Source organism: Lonchura striata, chromosome 4 (assembly GCF_050655825.1).
Source record: "Lonchura striata isolate lonStrDom1 chromosome 4, ASM5065582v1, whole genome shotgun sequence".
Classification (NCBI taxonomy): Eukaryota; Metazoa; Chordata; class Aves; order Passeriformes; family Estrildidae; genus Lonchura; species Lonchura striata.
Window position 1 is genome coordinate 31,368,229 of NC_140706.1, and position 16,807 is coordinate 31,385,035.

A 16,807-nucleotide genomic window follows, 5' to 3' on the forward strand; every position below is an offset into this window, starting at 1 on the left:
TGGAAAATAAAAATATATATTGGGGCAGGGGGGATCCTTTTATTGATTTTCTGGATATTCTTCCTCAAGAGAAGTAGACCCTCATTATCCTTCTCATCAAAAAATTATCCACAGAAATTAGAATAATGTAGGTGACAGCTCATTGGGAACAATGGGTTAAAAGTGGAAGACTGGTGGGGATTGTAAACACACTCAAGTGACCTTGCAGCTGGGAATGCAAAAAGTCTGGAGAGCAGCAATGTAGAAAAAAAAGTATTTTATGCGTTCCACTGTTTGTGTTCTGTGTGCCATGAGAACATCTATGTACAGATAATAACATGGGTGTTTGGTGACCTGGAGGCACCCTAAGGGTCAGCCTTGAGCTCCCTGACTTGGTCCTGAGAAGATCAAAGCCCAGTGGAGATCACAGCACAATGGTAAACCACATTTGTGCAAACACTTGGCAGACTGCTGGGAACAGCAAGATGGGATTTTCCAGCATGAACTGGGCTTGGTGGTTGGGCTTGGTATTCACATGTGTCCCTCTGCCAAGACCTCTGGGTTTGTCTTCTTGCTTAGTACTGACACTTTTTTGATTAATTCTCCAGGGAAACTAGGAAGATGCAACTGTATAGGCATTTCCATGCCTCAGCTTCCCTTCCCCCAGCCCTCCAGTAAGCTTGTAAATGGTTCACCCATTTTAACTACATTCATACAAGAGAGGGAAATTTTTTTTTTTGTGTAGCAACCTCCTAAGACAGAAGTAGTTCCCAGTTCCAAGGTCCATAAATGTCCTGCAACATCATCCATTCCCATTTTAAGTTAGCAATAACAGAAGAACTCTGTGGCTCAGCCATATTTTCTTCTGCCAAATCAGTGATCACAGAGTTTATTGTTATTACTGCTTTTTATTTAGTAATAGGAAAATTCATTCATTCCTGCTTTTCTGCATTTTAAAACAAGTACTTTACACTTCAGGCTAACAAAAACCACCATTGAAAAAGCACTAATATGCTTTATCCCATTGCTCTGAGGGTTGTTATTCCACTGCAACACTTTGAGTGAGTCAGTAATGCTCACACTACGTCGTTTTTTCTAGAATCCAGTCTGCATAGTCAGCAACTTTGGTGTAGACTCCGGGCTGCCTGGGGCGAGCGCACCCTTCTCCCCAGCTGGTGATGCCCACCAGGTACCACACCTCCTCGTGCCTGCATGACAGGGGCCCTCCTGAATCTCCCTGTGTCACAGGAGAAAAAGAGAGAGCATGCAAGGAAGAAGCCTCATCAGTATTTCTATCACAAAGAAAGCTTTGAATAAAATCAGCATCATTCGATTTTAACACCAGCATAACAGCCTAGATTTCAATCACTTTCACTTACAGCTAATTAAGAGAGGATTGAAGCAGGTGTTCTGATTGTTTAGCAAATTGATTTCTCAATAGTCATTACAAACAATTTCGTTTTCCCATGAGGGTTCAAAACCACTGGTTTATATTATTTTATTTTTATTATCATTATTGCTTTATCTACATACAATGATTTAAAACTGTATGTAGTTTTGGCTGTATTTTTTCTAATGACCATGTTTTTAGTATTTCAGTTCTCTACATGCCTCGTCCTGTTTGAGTGACTCTGTCCCACTCAGGATAAAACACTTTAGTGTTTTCTTTTTCTATTCCCTCCTGGACATAAGATTCCTTAGAGAAACTGTTGTGAGTTGTAAGGACAATAGCAAGTGTGTTATTTTTTAAAACAGCATCTCCATGTTCTGTTACACTTTATCAGATACAAAAAAAGCTTAATTGGCATAGAGGAAAAATTACTTCCCAGCTCCAAGTATTTTTATTCCTAACTAATCATAGAAATAGGAACATTTCAGCATACAATTATTAAGTGTTAAATATTTGCAGTGAAAACTGTATTTGGTAGAGAATTTAATATTAATAATCAGACTATTGTCTTCTTGCGGAAATTAACTCAGAATATTTAAACTGGTGAAAGCGCGTGAGTTTACTCTTAAGCAGAGTGGCTCACAAGAACTAATGTCATGGTGACATTTTCAACTCTAATTATGAACAGAGCGGTTTTCCCAGTTTACTTTTAGCCTTCTATTCCCCGTGCATTTTAATAGCATTGGTAGCACCCTCCCTTCTGGTTTATACACAGTGGATCCTTTAAAATATGATTTTATGTACTGCATTTCCTACCGAGAAATGGGGAAAAAAAAAAAATGAAATCACATAGAAAATCTGCTCTTATTGGAGAAATGCTTCAAGGTACTATACTTGCACTCTCTGGATTTCTGATAGTCTGAAAGAACACTGGCTTTATTCCCTAAATGGATATCTATGGATCCACACTCAGAGTTTCCTATCCATGGAATCTATCCCTAAAGATTTCAATGTCGTATAAGAAATATTTTCCATATGCCTTGGTTTTCAGTGCTTTTGACAACCAAAAATGACAAGTTAAACAAGAGCTCTATTAATAATCATACTTTTCTAATAACAATTAAAGCTAATTGTAGTATTCATTTATATATTTGAACATGTGGTTGGAATATATAACTATACACTAATGTCTGTCATTACCTTACAAGCATCCCTTCCTCCTTCATCATAGCCAGCACAGATCACTTTGTCACCTATTCTGTGCTTCCAGTACCTTGCCTGGCATTCCTCTTTTGACATGAACGGAACAGGAGCCTTTTGAAGAATATCTTGCACCCGACCTATATGGAAGGCAATATGAGATGAGAAATGTTTGGTTCCAGCAAAATAAAGGCTAAAATTCAACTCTAGAAATCCCCATACACTGATATTACAGAGTGGGAGGTCACCGCTTCTAGAGTGTTAATAGATATTCATCACACTGATTTTCCTTCCTTTAGGAAGTGAAAATGTTTCTTAGTTAGTGAACAATGTGAATTGTCTTCTAATTTAAATGCTTTTATGATGCCACCTTGTGGAAAAGCTTCAAAACTCCCTTGTGTTGTGATGTGCAACAAATCCTCATATGAGAATGGCTTCAGGACATTGGCCCTTGGAGCATTGCTGTTAGCATTGCTTTGTGTTAATAACTATTATTTCCTAGTAAAGTGTTGCAATAAGTTTGGAATCTCCCAGTTGCCAAATCTGTGCTGTGCTCTGTCCTAGTAGTTTTTAAGATGGAGAAATTTGCACATAGACTAAACAAGAGTATTTAAAACCAGTCTTTTCTCTAGTAATTAACAGAAGAAATTTGTGTATACAGTAACTACCTAAATTTGTTAGATTTCTCATTGAACTATAGCTTTCAGATAGGCACGTGCATAATGGAAAAGGTTCTCTGTAAATAGATGCATATAAATCTATATAAACATATAAAAATATAAGTAAATAAATAGATGTAAAACCACAGCTTGATAATTAAGAGCTTTTGCCCTATCTCCATATAAAATCAGAGGAGTTCAAATCTCATCTACTATAAAAACACAAGTCATTGGCATGGTCTATAATCAATTTTCAGAATAAGAAAAGCAACATACTTCAGCCTCCAATTTCTAAAGTTATATGAATGCAATCACATAAAAAACCACCATTGGTTATGTGCAGACTGTAATTCAAAACAGTTCAGTGGTAAATTTCTTGCATTTTTTTTAGCTAGGAAAAAATAAAAAAGAGTGTGCAAAACCCAGATATGTACAGGGCTTTGCCAGTAGATTAAACGAGAATCTAAGGAAGGGTATTTCAGTGTTGTAGAAGATGTTTTTTGATGTATGTAGAGAATTGAATTCTCAAGTATTTCAAACTACTAAAGCAATTTATAAAATCAATTATTGTGTCAGAGCATGGAGCTATTTAATGATAATTTCATATATCTTTAATTTATGTTTTATAGTGTCTTAATAGAAATCAATTCTAATAAAGAATTATATTAAAGTACTGTCTAGAAGAAATAGTGGTTCTAAGAACAGAGAAGAATTTTCTTTTTTTTTTTAGAGAATGGGAGGTTTTTGTCAAAAAACAGAATTCACTCTTTAAAAGTATTTCTCTGTACCTTTTTCTTTTTTGTAACCCCATCCAGTTACCCAACATTCAGTATAAAATATGTTAGTGTCTTCTTTTGATGGCAGGCAGATAGGTTGTTGAAGATCTAAAGTGCAAGAGAAAATATTATTTTTTGATCAGCAGAGACAACTGCAACAGTAAGGTTTTGTGGGCACCCACATGGCCCCTGACAACAGCTTCCATGTATGCTTTGTCCCTTACATTATGTATGACTCCCAATACATAAATTCAAGCCACCCATTTTATTTTTTTAAACCAACAGAATAGATCCTCTCAAACCCCAGTAACTACATAGTAAAGGAAGCCAGCCATACCAGTAAAATTCATAGGCTCAGCAAGTTTCATTAAAGCGATGTCATATCCAATCTGTGCATATTTATACTGAGAGTGAACAATAATCTCTTCCACTTTGAAGAAGGGTGTATCCTCATTTATTTCTGATTGTCTTAAAATACCAGCATAAATACGCCAAATGTTGGGATTCTCTAGACTGAGGGAAAAAGACAAACAGTCAGTCTGTGACTAAATATCCTAATAAATTATTACATAGGAAAAAACTCATGTCTTATGAGAATGTCTAGTGTTCTGTAGGTGTTTGTTGTCTACTTTATAATTTCACCTTCTAGATTAATTGAAATAATTTAGCACCAACAGTACAATACTATGCTAAAAGGGACAAAGTATGGAGTTCCAGTTGCATTAAGAAACTGAATGTCTACCTGAAAATGTCACCTGTTGGTTACATTAAAGCAGTCCATCTTTTTCTAGTTCTCATTGTTATTATCCTGAAAAGTATGCATGCTGGGTTAAACTTTGTACATTTACATTTAGGCCTTACCTCGCGACGCAGTGAGCAGCTGTGAGGACCCACTGGCTGCTGATGATGGAGCCCCCGCACAGGTGCCTCTGCCGAGACAGCCTGGCGTGCAAGCTGACCTGCCACGGCCACTCACCAGGGGAGGAGTCTGTCCCACCAACGATCCTAATTGTTCTTGCAGAATGCTGCATACACACTACAGAAATAATTCAAAACTGAGCTAAAACACAACTTGCATTCACCAAGGAAAAATGAAGATGAGACTACTGCTGATCACTGAATAGGCACCACCTATTGCGAAAAAGGTGACGCAAAATTCATTTTTGATACATCATGATTTATGATAGTAAAGTCTATTAAGACCAAATTCACAGTGCTGTTCTAGTGTTTACCATATGAAGACCTGACTGACCTCACTTTTCCAGAACACTTAAACTTTACAAGATCACCCACTGGGACAGTGCAACCACTTTAAAAAAAATATGGTTTGGCCTCCTACACTGAAATCAAGGAAGCACAATCTATTTTTCATAAAAGAAGCTTTACTTACCAGTACTGGCCTTTTTTTTGCATAATCTTAGTGAGTATCCAGAGATACTTCCTGGTCCATGCACTATTTTCACTGGAGATCCATTTGAGGACATTCTTAGGTGACACTCACACTTTCTGACAATTAATTAATGCAAACATTTTTTAGTTTGTATTTTTTTCACTGAACAACACATACATTACTCCCTCACCACTATCTGGAATGATTATTTCAGCAATCTTTGAGCATTTAAAAAAAATATATCTCACCCTTCTTCATTGCATGAATCTTGGAGGAGAGAATAGGAAAAAAATTGGCAGCGGATCATGTCTGTGCAAAACTGCTGACAGACTCTGTGTCCTTTAGTATAAGTGACAGTAAGTTCATCTCCCAAAAAATCCATCTGCGTGTAAGTGCGAGAATTGCACGCTGTAAGAATGATTGCATTCAAAGCATCAGAAAGTTATTACTTAGATAATTCAAAATTAGTATTTTTATTGTAATTTACTGTTTACCAGGAAGAGACCTTCTGCAATTTAGGAGGCCAAAGCCTGATACAGCATTTTCTTGTGATATGAGTTCCTCTGGAATTCCACTTGCTGATGTCTTCAGGAGGCAAAGATTTCTAAAATGAAATATTTTTCACAATAACTAAACCTGTTCTCACATTATAAAAATAATTGTTTAGATACTGGTAAAAGAAGGTTCTTTCCTAAATACACTCTTTTCTCCCAAGTGTCAATCTGTAGAATTTTCCTATGAAAATGCATACACTAAGTTCACACTAAATTGAAACAATCTTTGCAGTGTTGTGAAATGCCATACAAGTATACTACTAAAGGTGGTACAGTATTTACATATACAGAAGAGGCAACTTTAGATGATGCATGCTGTCTCAGCTTTGCTTCTCCCTGAAACTCCTTTGAAGCTTTATTCTTCTGATTTTTATGAAATCTTTATTTTTAAATATTCTCACTAATAAGTATGAAAGAAGAAAGCCAAATAGAAATATTTCTAAAGCCATTAACTTACTTGAAAAATATCTTCAAGTAAATAAGTTTGCCCTGCCAGGAAACCAGATGGCTCTTTTGATAATGCCATAAAATTCAGCTTTAAGTCTTTAAAATAATCTGGAGGCTCACTGTATTTTGACATGTATAATTCTTTTCAGATTAAGACCAGATACACTACCACAATATAAAAGCCCTTATCACATTGGAAAACAGTGGAAATGCCCACAGGAAATTACAAATTTATGAACAAAATCCATAAAAATCTGTGCTTTACTGAAAATAGCCTTTCAACATAAACTTACATATAAGAAATTAGTGTTTAAAAAAAAGTCTCTGTGTTTTTAAAAAATAAATTTTAAATTATCTACATAGATAATATCATTTAACTGTCATATTCACCTTTGAGATTCTATTTGCCATTTCCTGGTAAAAAATGTAAAGAACAAGCACTTTGGAAAATATGTACAAATAGTTTGGCAGACAGAAATATCAGGAGTGAAAAAACTGGTAATATTAATTCCTGAAAACACTTGATCTTCAAAAATGTCCATTTGACAATCTGCATAAAACAAGAACAAAATATCAAAATTCTAAAACTTTAGTATGTCATGAGAATATTGAGATTTACAGATTATTCATTTATATCTTTGTTCCCATTTTCCTTCTGTGATTGATAAGATGAAAGGATAACACAGAATTTTAACCAAAAACTATTTCTCAATAATATTTTTGACTATGTAAAGTCATGGAGAGCACTACAGGGATAAAGTTGATATAGAGGAAAAGAGAAATTACATGTTACAATAGAGATTTGCTAATATAATAGGGAAATATTTTAATCAATTTTCAGTGGGCATATCAGGTTCATGAGAAGACTAGAAGAAAAATAAGGTGATGTTCTTAACACTTCTTTTACTATTTGAAAGGTATGAAGAGTAAGTAGGAGCGCTGCCCTCTGACATGGCCAAAATAACAAAACAGAGGCTTGGCAGGATAGTTCACACAACCAGACAATGGATATAGAGGTTACAGGAAATATTAGCATGTTTAAAAAAGATTAATGAGTATCCTTCTCCAAAGATATACTTGAAGTACCAGTTAGAATCCTAGTGCAAGAATTTAAAAAGAAAAACAGGAAACATCAGCATGGAGGATGTTTCTTGATCCTATCAAGCTGCAGAGATGGTAAAAATAGTGAAATTATCCAAAAGACAGGATTTGGTGGCAGCAGAGAACTTGAGCTTTTAAGAAAGTACAGCAGCCAAGTCAATACTGCCCAGTGTGTTATAGAAACATATTGGGAACATCTTACTACAGAAGGAAAAACTAAGAGGCAGAGCTTACTCTGAATCCTGTTAATTTGATGAGGTTTTCAAAAAACATAGGCAAGAAAGGACAACAATATTGGGCAGTAATAGCACAATAAGAACAGTAAAAAATAAATCATAAATGTAGAAAATTCGAGTCAATTAACTTTTGCAATTAGTAGTTAAGATCTTACATTAAAGGGGAAATAGCATTCAGAAGAACAGATAGTTTCAAAGGAAATTATATTTAAAGCAAAAATGTGGATCTGAAACTTCAGGGAAACTAACCCATGATCTCAAGAATCACATTCAGTGATCATTTACTCAATATTCAGTGATATCCAGGAAGATACTTTGCAAAGGGCAGAAAACAGACAAATTGCTATGCATGAGTAATAGTCTGTGTGTATAAGAATAAAGTCAGAGAGGCAAAGGCACAAAATGAAAGGCCGCATAAAAAGGAATAAACTAAATTAAGTCAGAAGAAAACCTCAAACAAATATTGAACTAAACCCATTTCAGATGTTGACAAAATAACAAGGCAGAAGTCATTACTGAGTTTTTATGACTACATTCTACAAATCTCTGTGTGGATAGGTATAGATGACCTGTCTGAGATTAGGACAGGTGACCTCCTTAGATGATCTCTTGATGCACTAGTGCTGTCTAGGCTTCTGTGATCACACAATTAATTTCTTCTCTCTCTTGCCTGCTCTTGCCTCTCACAAGACAGAAAGTAGGAAAAGACAGGCAGGAACAAGATTGATTTTCACATGATGTCATGGTTTTATGCCAGCCAACAACCAAGCCCTGTGCAGTCACTCACTCACTCCCCCACCAGTAAGATCAGGGAGAGAATCAGAAGGGTAAAAGCCAGAAACTTGTGGTTTCAGGTAAAGACTGTTTTATAGGAAAAGTCCATGTTGGGCACGAAAAAGGACTTTGGTGGGTTGACCTTGGCTGGATGCCAGGTGCTCAGCAACTTACTTTATCTTTCTCCCTTCCCAGATGGACAGGCGAGCAAAAATGAGATGGAAAATGACTCATAGGTTGAAATAAGCCAGTTTACTAAAGCAAAAGCAAAAGTTTGCATACATACAAGCAAAGAGGACAAACTCAATTATTTTATTTTCTATTTCCCATCAGCAAGTGATATCCAACCACTTTCCGAGAAGATCTTCCTGGGAAGCAGGGCTTCAGCATGCATAGTGGTTGCTCCAGAAGGCAAACATTGTAAATAATAAATGCCTGCCCTTCCTTCTCCTTTCCTTAGATTTCACAGCTGAGCTGACATCATATGACATGGAATGTCCCTGTGGGTAATTTGGGTCAGCTGACCTAGGTGTATTCCCTCACAGTATCTTGCCCACCCCCAGACTATTGATGGGAGGAATGTTGGGGAGAGAGAGCTGATGCTGTTCCAGCACCGCCCAGCAGCAAACCCAAGCACTGATTTTAGAAAGCAATATATTGATACACATCAATCACATGAAATGTGATTTACGCAGGAAAACTAGATTATCTTTGAGATAAAATAAGGCTATATGAAAGCAGAACATCATTGTTAAGAAGGGAAAATATCACACAGTAAGACAAAGCAAAGATAGAATTAAAAAGAAAAATTAAAAAAAATTGAAAGATGTTTAAATTGAGAATAAGAAGGTTTGATACACATTGTTTGATTTTGGACTCTTGAGAATTTTGTCTGAGTAATGATTGCAGGTACAAGCACAGACTTTTTGCTTTCATCACAAATCACCCACGAAAGGCCTATTACGTCCTTTCCTATTAGCCAGCTGTATTAAAACACTGCAGATCTTCAATAAAAATTTTCAAGTGCATATACAGGATACAAACAAAATGTAAAAAGCTTTATATTTCCCCTGATCTTTGAATCTCATGGGATTTTATCTTTTATTTTTGTATCCACCATACAAAAATAACATACAATTTCATCTAGCTAATACTATGAAAGGATTCTTTAGATCTCTAAAGAAGGGAACTGTTTCTGTAAGACAAATGATAATATGAAAAAATTAAAAAGAGATGAACCTCCTTTGTGCCTGAGTGTACTAACTATATTTTACAAATAAGATTATTTCAGAACTATTCTGCATAATGAAACATTTCTACATGGGAGTGATAGATTGCATTTCAGGATAAATGACCCTTAAAACTAAACAGAATCAGAGATTTTAAATAGTTACCTAATTCAGAAAGCTGGCATGGCTTTAGAGAGAATCCAGACACAACCTCATCAAGCACCTTTATGCTGGTTGGAGTTCCTACACTTGTATGTTTCAAGAAGCATGTTTTACTGAATGACAAAGAGTAAAGAAAGCAGTAAGAAAACAGATCTTCCTTGGACTAAACCATCCTCCTGAGCCAACAATTCCTGCCATTGTGCACGGTCTGGCCATGGGCCAGAGCCATCTCCAACTTCCAGAACAGAGTTCAAATGATGAGCAGAGCTAGCTGAACAATGCTTAACTTCCAAAATTGAGCAGATTAAGAGCTCAAAAATAGGTCTCATTAAAATGAAATAATTTCTCTGGATACTCTGATGATACTGTTTTCATAACAGTAAGCAGAATAATATTGAACAGAGCAAAAATGCAGCACAGGTATCAATATAATTTACATTTCAGAGGATTTTAGGATTTTTTCAAGGCTGTAATAATCAAGTTTGTCTTTCTCACCAATGGACAAATTAAAGCAAATTTACAATTGATATTTTCCTACCTGTAAGTGTGAACAAACATTGCAAGGAGGAATAAATTGAATATTCTTGAGTAAATTCTTGCACCTTAGAATGCTCTGAGATTTAATCTACTTAGGCACAGGGCTATCCAGAGAAATGAATCCAACCTGTATTTACCAAAAGCTTGCATTGTGAAATATTTCAGAGGCATATGTAAAAAAATTACAACGGTTGTCATTGGTACATCGTTTTTGACACTCTTGATAGCTGTCAGCCATAGTAATATCAAAAATATTCCCTTCCATATCCAGTCCTACATGGACATCTGGGCTGCAAGCTGTAAAGAAAAAGAGACCAAGTTCTGAAAACGTACTTCAATTATTTTCCCCATCCCATGCCCCAAATTGCCCAAAAGAAAGCAGTTTTTATGACACAGCCCTCATAATTCAGATGCCACCTGCTACACTCACTTCAGTTACATCATATTTTATACATAGATCGAGCACCAAATCAGAAATCAAGGTTTGGTGTAGTGCCTCATGGTAAGGGGAAAAACTGGCAGACTTTGACAGTGCCTCTGCCTACATGAGAGAGGGGCTCTAACCATTGTGGCTGACTGAGACCAGGATGGCATTCACCAAAGCAAGAACTCAGAATTGATATTAAAATATATTTTCCCAGTTCCAAATTCATAGAGCAGTTTAAATAGCATATTCTGTGCTCATAAGCAAGAGACATTTCCCACTTGAGTCAGAATATTACATTTACACTCCACAGAGGGAGGACCACAACTGTGGGCTTTGAAATGAAGGTCATTTCACAGAACAAGAGTTAGCAAATGATTGGAGGCATTTTTAAACATGTATGGATAGATTTTCATTCAGTCTGACTCTAGAGTAATTTCAGTGATATTAATTAGCCTAAATAGCATAAAGAATAATATCCCACTGAAATCTCTCTTTCTGTTCCAAGATATGCAGAAATACAAACATCAAGGGTTATTGGCAGGAAAGAGCTTTTAAGGGGCCTGACTGCTCTGAAAGGCTAGTGGCAAGCACAACTTATTGATAATAGCTACAGTGGAGAACTTGCGTAGAAACCCACTTAGTCCTGGCATCTTGAGATGCTATACAAATACAACTAAAGAATTAGCCTGACATCTCTAAGACACTATCCTCAAAGTCAGGAAATGAATAATTATATTCTTCCTTGTTCCATTTTACTAAAGTACCATGCTATGCTTAAAGTTGATCTCCTTTTAATAACTTCATTATGACAGTGCTAATTTAAAACTTACAAATAACATATTTAATATGCTTTTAATATGCCTGGTGATAACTTGCAGATATGGCATGCTGACATTAAATCTTCATGTAAAGCACATACACCCTAAAAGATGCAGCTGCTAAAAAATTATTACAAAGAATCACAAAAGTATTAGCATCACTTTGTGACAATGCACTTTTGCTTTGCTGAGCATCTGCACCTCAGAGTTATAATACAGGGTCACACATGCCATATGAGCCACTTTCTAGACTGGAATTGTAGTAGTAAATTAATCTTTAGAATTGGAGTCAGCAATTAAAGCATGGGCTGCCATCTGCCTCTAGCAAATGAAACTGTGACTGCAGGAGAATGAGGAGATGTTACCTCATCTGGGGAGCCTGGGTGGTGGGTAGTTGGGCCTGAAGAGTAAAACCAGTTGAGTTTTTGTCACCCGTATTTAAAAGTGGTCTGGCAAAGAACACACAAATCACTATTTGGCTCTCTCCCTGATTCTATTCCTCATCCCAAAATGCTAATTTTTTAACAGCTGCTATGCAATGCAGACCATAAAATACATGCATGTGAATAACCATATCTTACCACTAATTTGATTACACTGTTTTAAGGAATGTCCAGAGATAGCTCCTTCCATATCCACTTTCGGCAGCATTTCTGTATCACTGTCTTTTAAATAGCAGGAGAACCTGTGTTTTAAAATGCAGCAATTCACAGCTTTGGCAGTATAACACAGTTAAACAGTTATTTCATAACTGTTTCTCAGGTGAAATGCAGCCTGTCCAATATCCCTCAACATGGAAATTTTGACAAGTGAAATTGGAAGAAAAATAGGCCTTACACACTTTGTTGGCACTTGTGACAGATGAGAATATTTTGTGTTTGTGGGAGCTCCAAGAGGTCTCAATAAAATGAGAAGCAGAGCCCAGGGTTGGGAGGACAGAAATGCACTGGGCCTAGAGAGAAGAAAATCTCTTTCAGGCTACTGAGATTCTTAATTGTGACAAAAATATACTAAGTAGAAAGGATGGAGAACAGTACAGGGGATCATTGGAGATGTGAAATTATTCATACTGTCCCTCAACAATAAATACATGACCTAGAGGAGGGATTGTAGAGTCAGTTCTCTTTCCTTGAAAGGGCCAGTGTGGAATGTGAAAAACTGGGCATTGTCAAATTTAACCTTTTGAATTCAAGCAATTACTCTTAGATCACCAGTTTTAGAGACACTTTGACATTGTTTTCCATGGCAACCCTGCACCTTTCCCTGCATGCCTGTGTTCTGTCAAAATGTTACCAGGTTTCTAAATTATCACAGGAGACCAGCAAGTACATGAACATTCTACCTTTTTGCAGGATCTTTAGTCCATGTCGCTGGCAAGTAGGTGAAAAGCAGACAGGTAGGATGGTAAGTACACACTATTTGGCAGTAATTGGCACTCGGTGTAAAAACTGTAGTGAGGTCTCCTCCTTGGAAGAATGTATTTTCATAGCTCTGAGTCACACATTCTGACATGGAATAACAAAATTGTCAATTATTATAGACAGGAACACCCAGTTCACCAGGAGAGGGTGAAGCCATTTCTCTTCTTCATCACTGACTTTGCTTTTAAAACACACATTTGTCAGGAAAATTGGGTAAGGTGGGTGAGTAGCACATTTCCTCTGAGTTTCTCATCTTTTCACTCCAGCAGAAATAATACTGTCATGTATTATAACCTCTGTTCCCTGCCTCATACCCAGTTCCAGAGCAGGGCAGCTTGAGCCCAGGTAGAAACCCAAGAAGCTGGATGGGCCACAAGGCAGAACTGCATGGCAGAGGGGGAAGGTACCTTCCCATGGCAAATTGCAGGAACAGCAGAAATCTCTCCTGAGAGAGACCAATACAGATCATTATGAGAAAAACTAGGAAGAGGAAATGCAGGTACCAGAAGGAGTTAGAAAGTTTTATTTAAAGAAAATCCTATATTTTTGGGGATTCTCTGAGGTCAGTCACAGGTGATGCCACTGTGCACAGCCTCAATGGCTCCCAGGATTTCATAGACCTTCAGCTCTCTCACACTCCATCCTGAACCCCCCAAACCCTCTTCACAATGAAGAAAATACTGTTACAGGAACAATGTCTCAGGAAAAGTCTAGAATAAAAATGAGCTGTACTACTACCTTGCATCTGCAGGACTTCTTAACTCTGAATGACATACTGAACTCTGTCATGGCAACCACTCACACTGCAGAGCTCTGCAGCAAAGGAACCCAACAGCTACCTCCTCACATCTTTTAAAATGAAGGCATTTGTAAGATCACAAAATCACAGAGTGTGCTGAGCTGGAAGGGATCCACAAGGATCTTTGAGACCCTCTGCTGGCCCTGCACAGGACCATTCCAGGAATGATTTTCAGACTCTTAGAATTCTGTCAGGTTTGGTGCTGTGACCACTTCCCTGGGGAGCCTGTTCCAGTGCCCAAACACCCACTGAGTAAAGAATGTTTTTCTAATATCCAACCTAAACCTCCCCTGACACAACACCAGGCCAGTCCCTCTGGTCCTGTCAGTCTCAAGACTCTTGGGAGTCTTGAATATCCACTGTAGTGCAAAAGCAGAATAGCTTGTCTAAGATCTCTGTACTAAGACATGCAAAAGAGCTGTCTTTGCACAAGAGACCATTCTCTTTTGGACTTTGTCCTCCAAAAGGAGTAGCAAACCAATAAAATGGCAATTTTTATTCCTGTATCTACCAAAGTGCTTTTTCTTAGATAAAAGATAAATTAAAAATAATTAATTTTTACAGACTGGTGGAAACCCAACTGAAAACATTTTATCTAGTGGCTTAATCTGTTACTTTAGAGTGATCATACTGTATTGAGAGATATTTTAAATGAAAACAAAAGCTAATACCATATTGGATTTGACAGTTTTAAAAGACTACGAGTGGATTTTATTTGTAAATATTATTATAAACTATGCTTTGACAATTCAACATTTTCAGCACACAAGTATAATATATAAAAATTTTTTAAAGGAATAAATAAGGATTATTCGACATATGTGCTAGATGTGCTAATATCTTTCAAAGGTTAAGTCCTTATTAGTAAAATATTAGACTTTATAAACGCCCAAGTTCTCTGGTATGGATACATTTTCAAGCTCTTTCTCTAAAAAATGATATTTATTATTCTCAGTAGCATTTCTTTATCTAACTTTGTCATTAACAGAAAATCATTTTCAATTCTTAGAATACACCAAGGGAATTCTAAAGGTAAAAGAAAAGAATATTGCAATTATTTACTGCATCAGATATTTTGGATCCTGTTTATCTTCTAGCATAAATTAACAACAAAAAAATTATTTGTGCTGTAAACCTATGCACCATGTAAAACTGTGTCAGTTCTGAACACTTTAATTTAATTAAAATGTTTTGTAGGCCTCAGAAAATTTTCAAGATTTTATTTTTGCAGAGACTTAAAGCCAGGTAAAATATCTTCTTAAATAATACTTCATTTATCTATTAGATTTTGATAAAAAACTGTTACCTAATTGTTGTCTGAGAAAACAGCTAATACATTACTGAACTTATACCTGTGTTAGGCCTTAGTTATAATTTATCAGAAAAGGAAATTTCAGAGAAGCGCAATGCAGTTTTTTGTAGTTTAACTTTTGCTAATGGAACAAAGTAAATCATTAACACAGAGTGAAAGACACTCCTGCACCCCCAAAGGGCTTCCTTCCCCAGCTGCTGCTTAGGCTACTGACCTTGCCCCTGGGCACAGACCATGGACCATCACAGCAATTTCACAGCTACAGTGGGGTACAGCCTCAGTCCTTTAGAGAAAACTGCCTGTGGCATGGTCCCATGTGAGCAGGGGGAGGTGACAGCATAGGGGGTGGCAGGACAGTGTCAGTAATGCCCCACTAGGAAGTTCTGTGTCAGACAATAGGGTTATGCCAGTTCCCCAAATTTAACTAAACTCAATCCAGCAGAATAAACAGCTCTCTCAAGAGCAGACTGCAGTTACTAATCTTCTCCCCTTCTATAATTTCTCTATACTGTTTGCACATCTCAGTAATTATGTATTAACTTACCACTGCAAACGGAAGTAAGTAAGAAAATGAAATAAAAAGTCCGATAAATCCAATTCATCCTAAAAACCACAAAATCATTTTTAGGATATGTTCAATAAAGAGTGCGAAATTAGTTTTATAAACCACTGCTAAACCTAACACTGATTCACACTTGTACTGTTTCGCCATTAATTCAAAATTATGTCAAAAATTACAATTTCAGCTGTGACATGCTGTTTTGGCATACCTTTTAATCACGGAATATTCACTCTTGCTTAGACTGGGAACAATATTCCACTGAAATGACATTACTAATACTGACTCTCCAGATAGTTTAGCAAAAAATGTTATGAAGGTAGCAAACTAACGACTCACACTCACTGCTTCATATGCTATAAGAATTCTAAACTTTATTTCACATGCAATAACTTAACCTGTGAAATAAGTTAACCACAAAACACAAGCCATAAAAACTCCAACTTGCACTGTCTTGTTGCTATGAAAATCTTTCACTGAATACCAGTGCATTATTTCAATAATGATTACATACCTGAACACATAATAAGTCTGGGTGCATGGATCAGGTTTGCACTCTACTAAAAAAAAAAAAAAAAAAAAAAAAAAAAAAAAAAAAAAAAGTCAAAAAGTCAACACTTTGTGTTAAATATTACTACCTGCAATGCTAACTCATCTTTAATGTTTACTTTGAATGGGTACTCTTTTTGTCAATACTGTTACTGACCTTGGGACACGTTTTCAGAACGTCTATCATCCACACCGCACTGGAATTGATCCTGTATATCCACACATATGCAACACAGTCTCTCTTTTCTCCCCTATAAAATGATGATAATATTTTAAACACCTGGAAAAATTTTTACCTCTATATCAAATTACAGAATTTTCATTGTCCCTGGATGCAATCACAAAATCTACTTGTATCTGAATATTTACAAAGTAAGCTGAACTTACCATTTCTTGTGTTGCTCAACATATATTAGTATTCAAATAAAAAAATTACTTTGCCTGTGTGTCTGTCTGCATTTCAGTTGGTGGCACAAATGGGTTAGAAC

At 36.5% G+C, this 16,807-nt stretch overlaps 1 protein-coding gene across 1 annotated transcript; it reads right to left on the reverse strand.

The window, feature by feature from the left end:
* Positions 1–867: 867 nt before the first annotated feature.
* Positions 868–15,816, reverse strand: LOC110474988 (plasma kallikrein-like). Its single transcript, XM_021538846.4, has 14 exons — positions 15,756–15,816; positions 13,022–13,184; positions 12,261–12,364; positions 10,572–10,731; positions 9,901–10,010; positions 6,786–6,945; positions 5,889–5,998; positions 5,643–5,802; positions 5,395–5,510; positions 4,866–5,040; positions 4,342–4,517; positions 4,017–4,112; positions 2,570–2,709; positions 868–1,216 (listed from the first exon to the last, which is right to left on the reverse strand). The coding sequence occupies exons 1-14, from the start codon at positions 15,811–15,813 to the stop codon at positions 1,061–1,063; spliced, it is 1,884 nt and encodes a 627-aa protein (XP_021394521.3). The 5' UTR covers positions 15,814–15,816; the 3' UTR covers positions 868–1,060.
* Between the last annotated feature and the right edge of the window lie 991 nt (positions 15,817–16,807).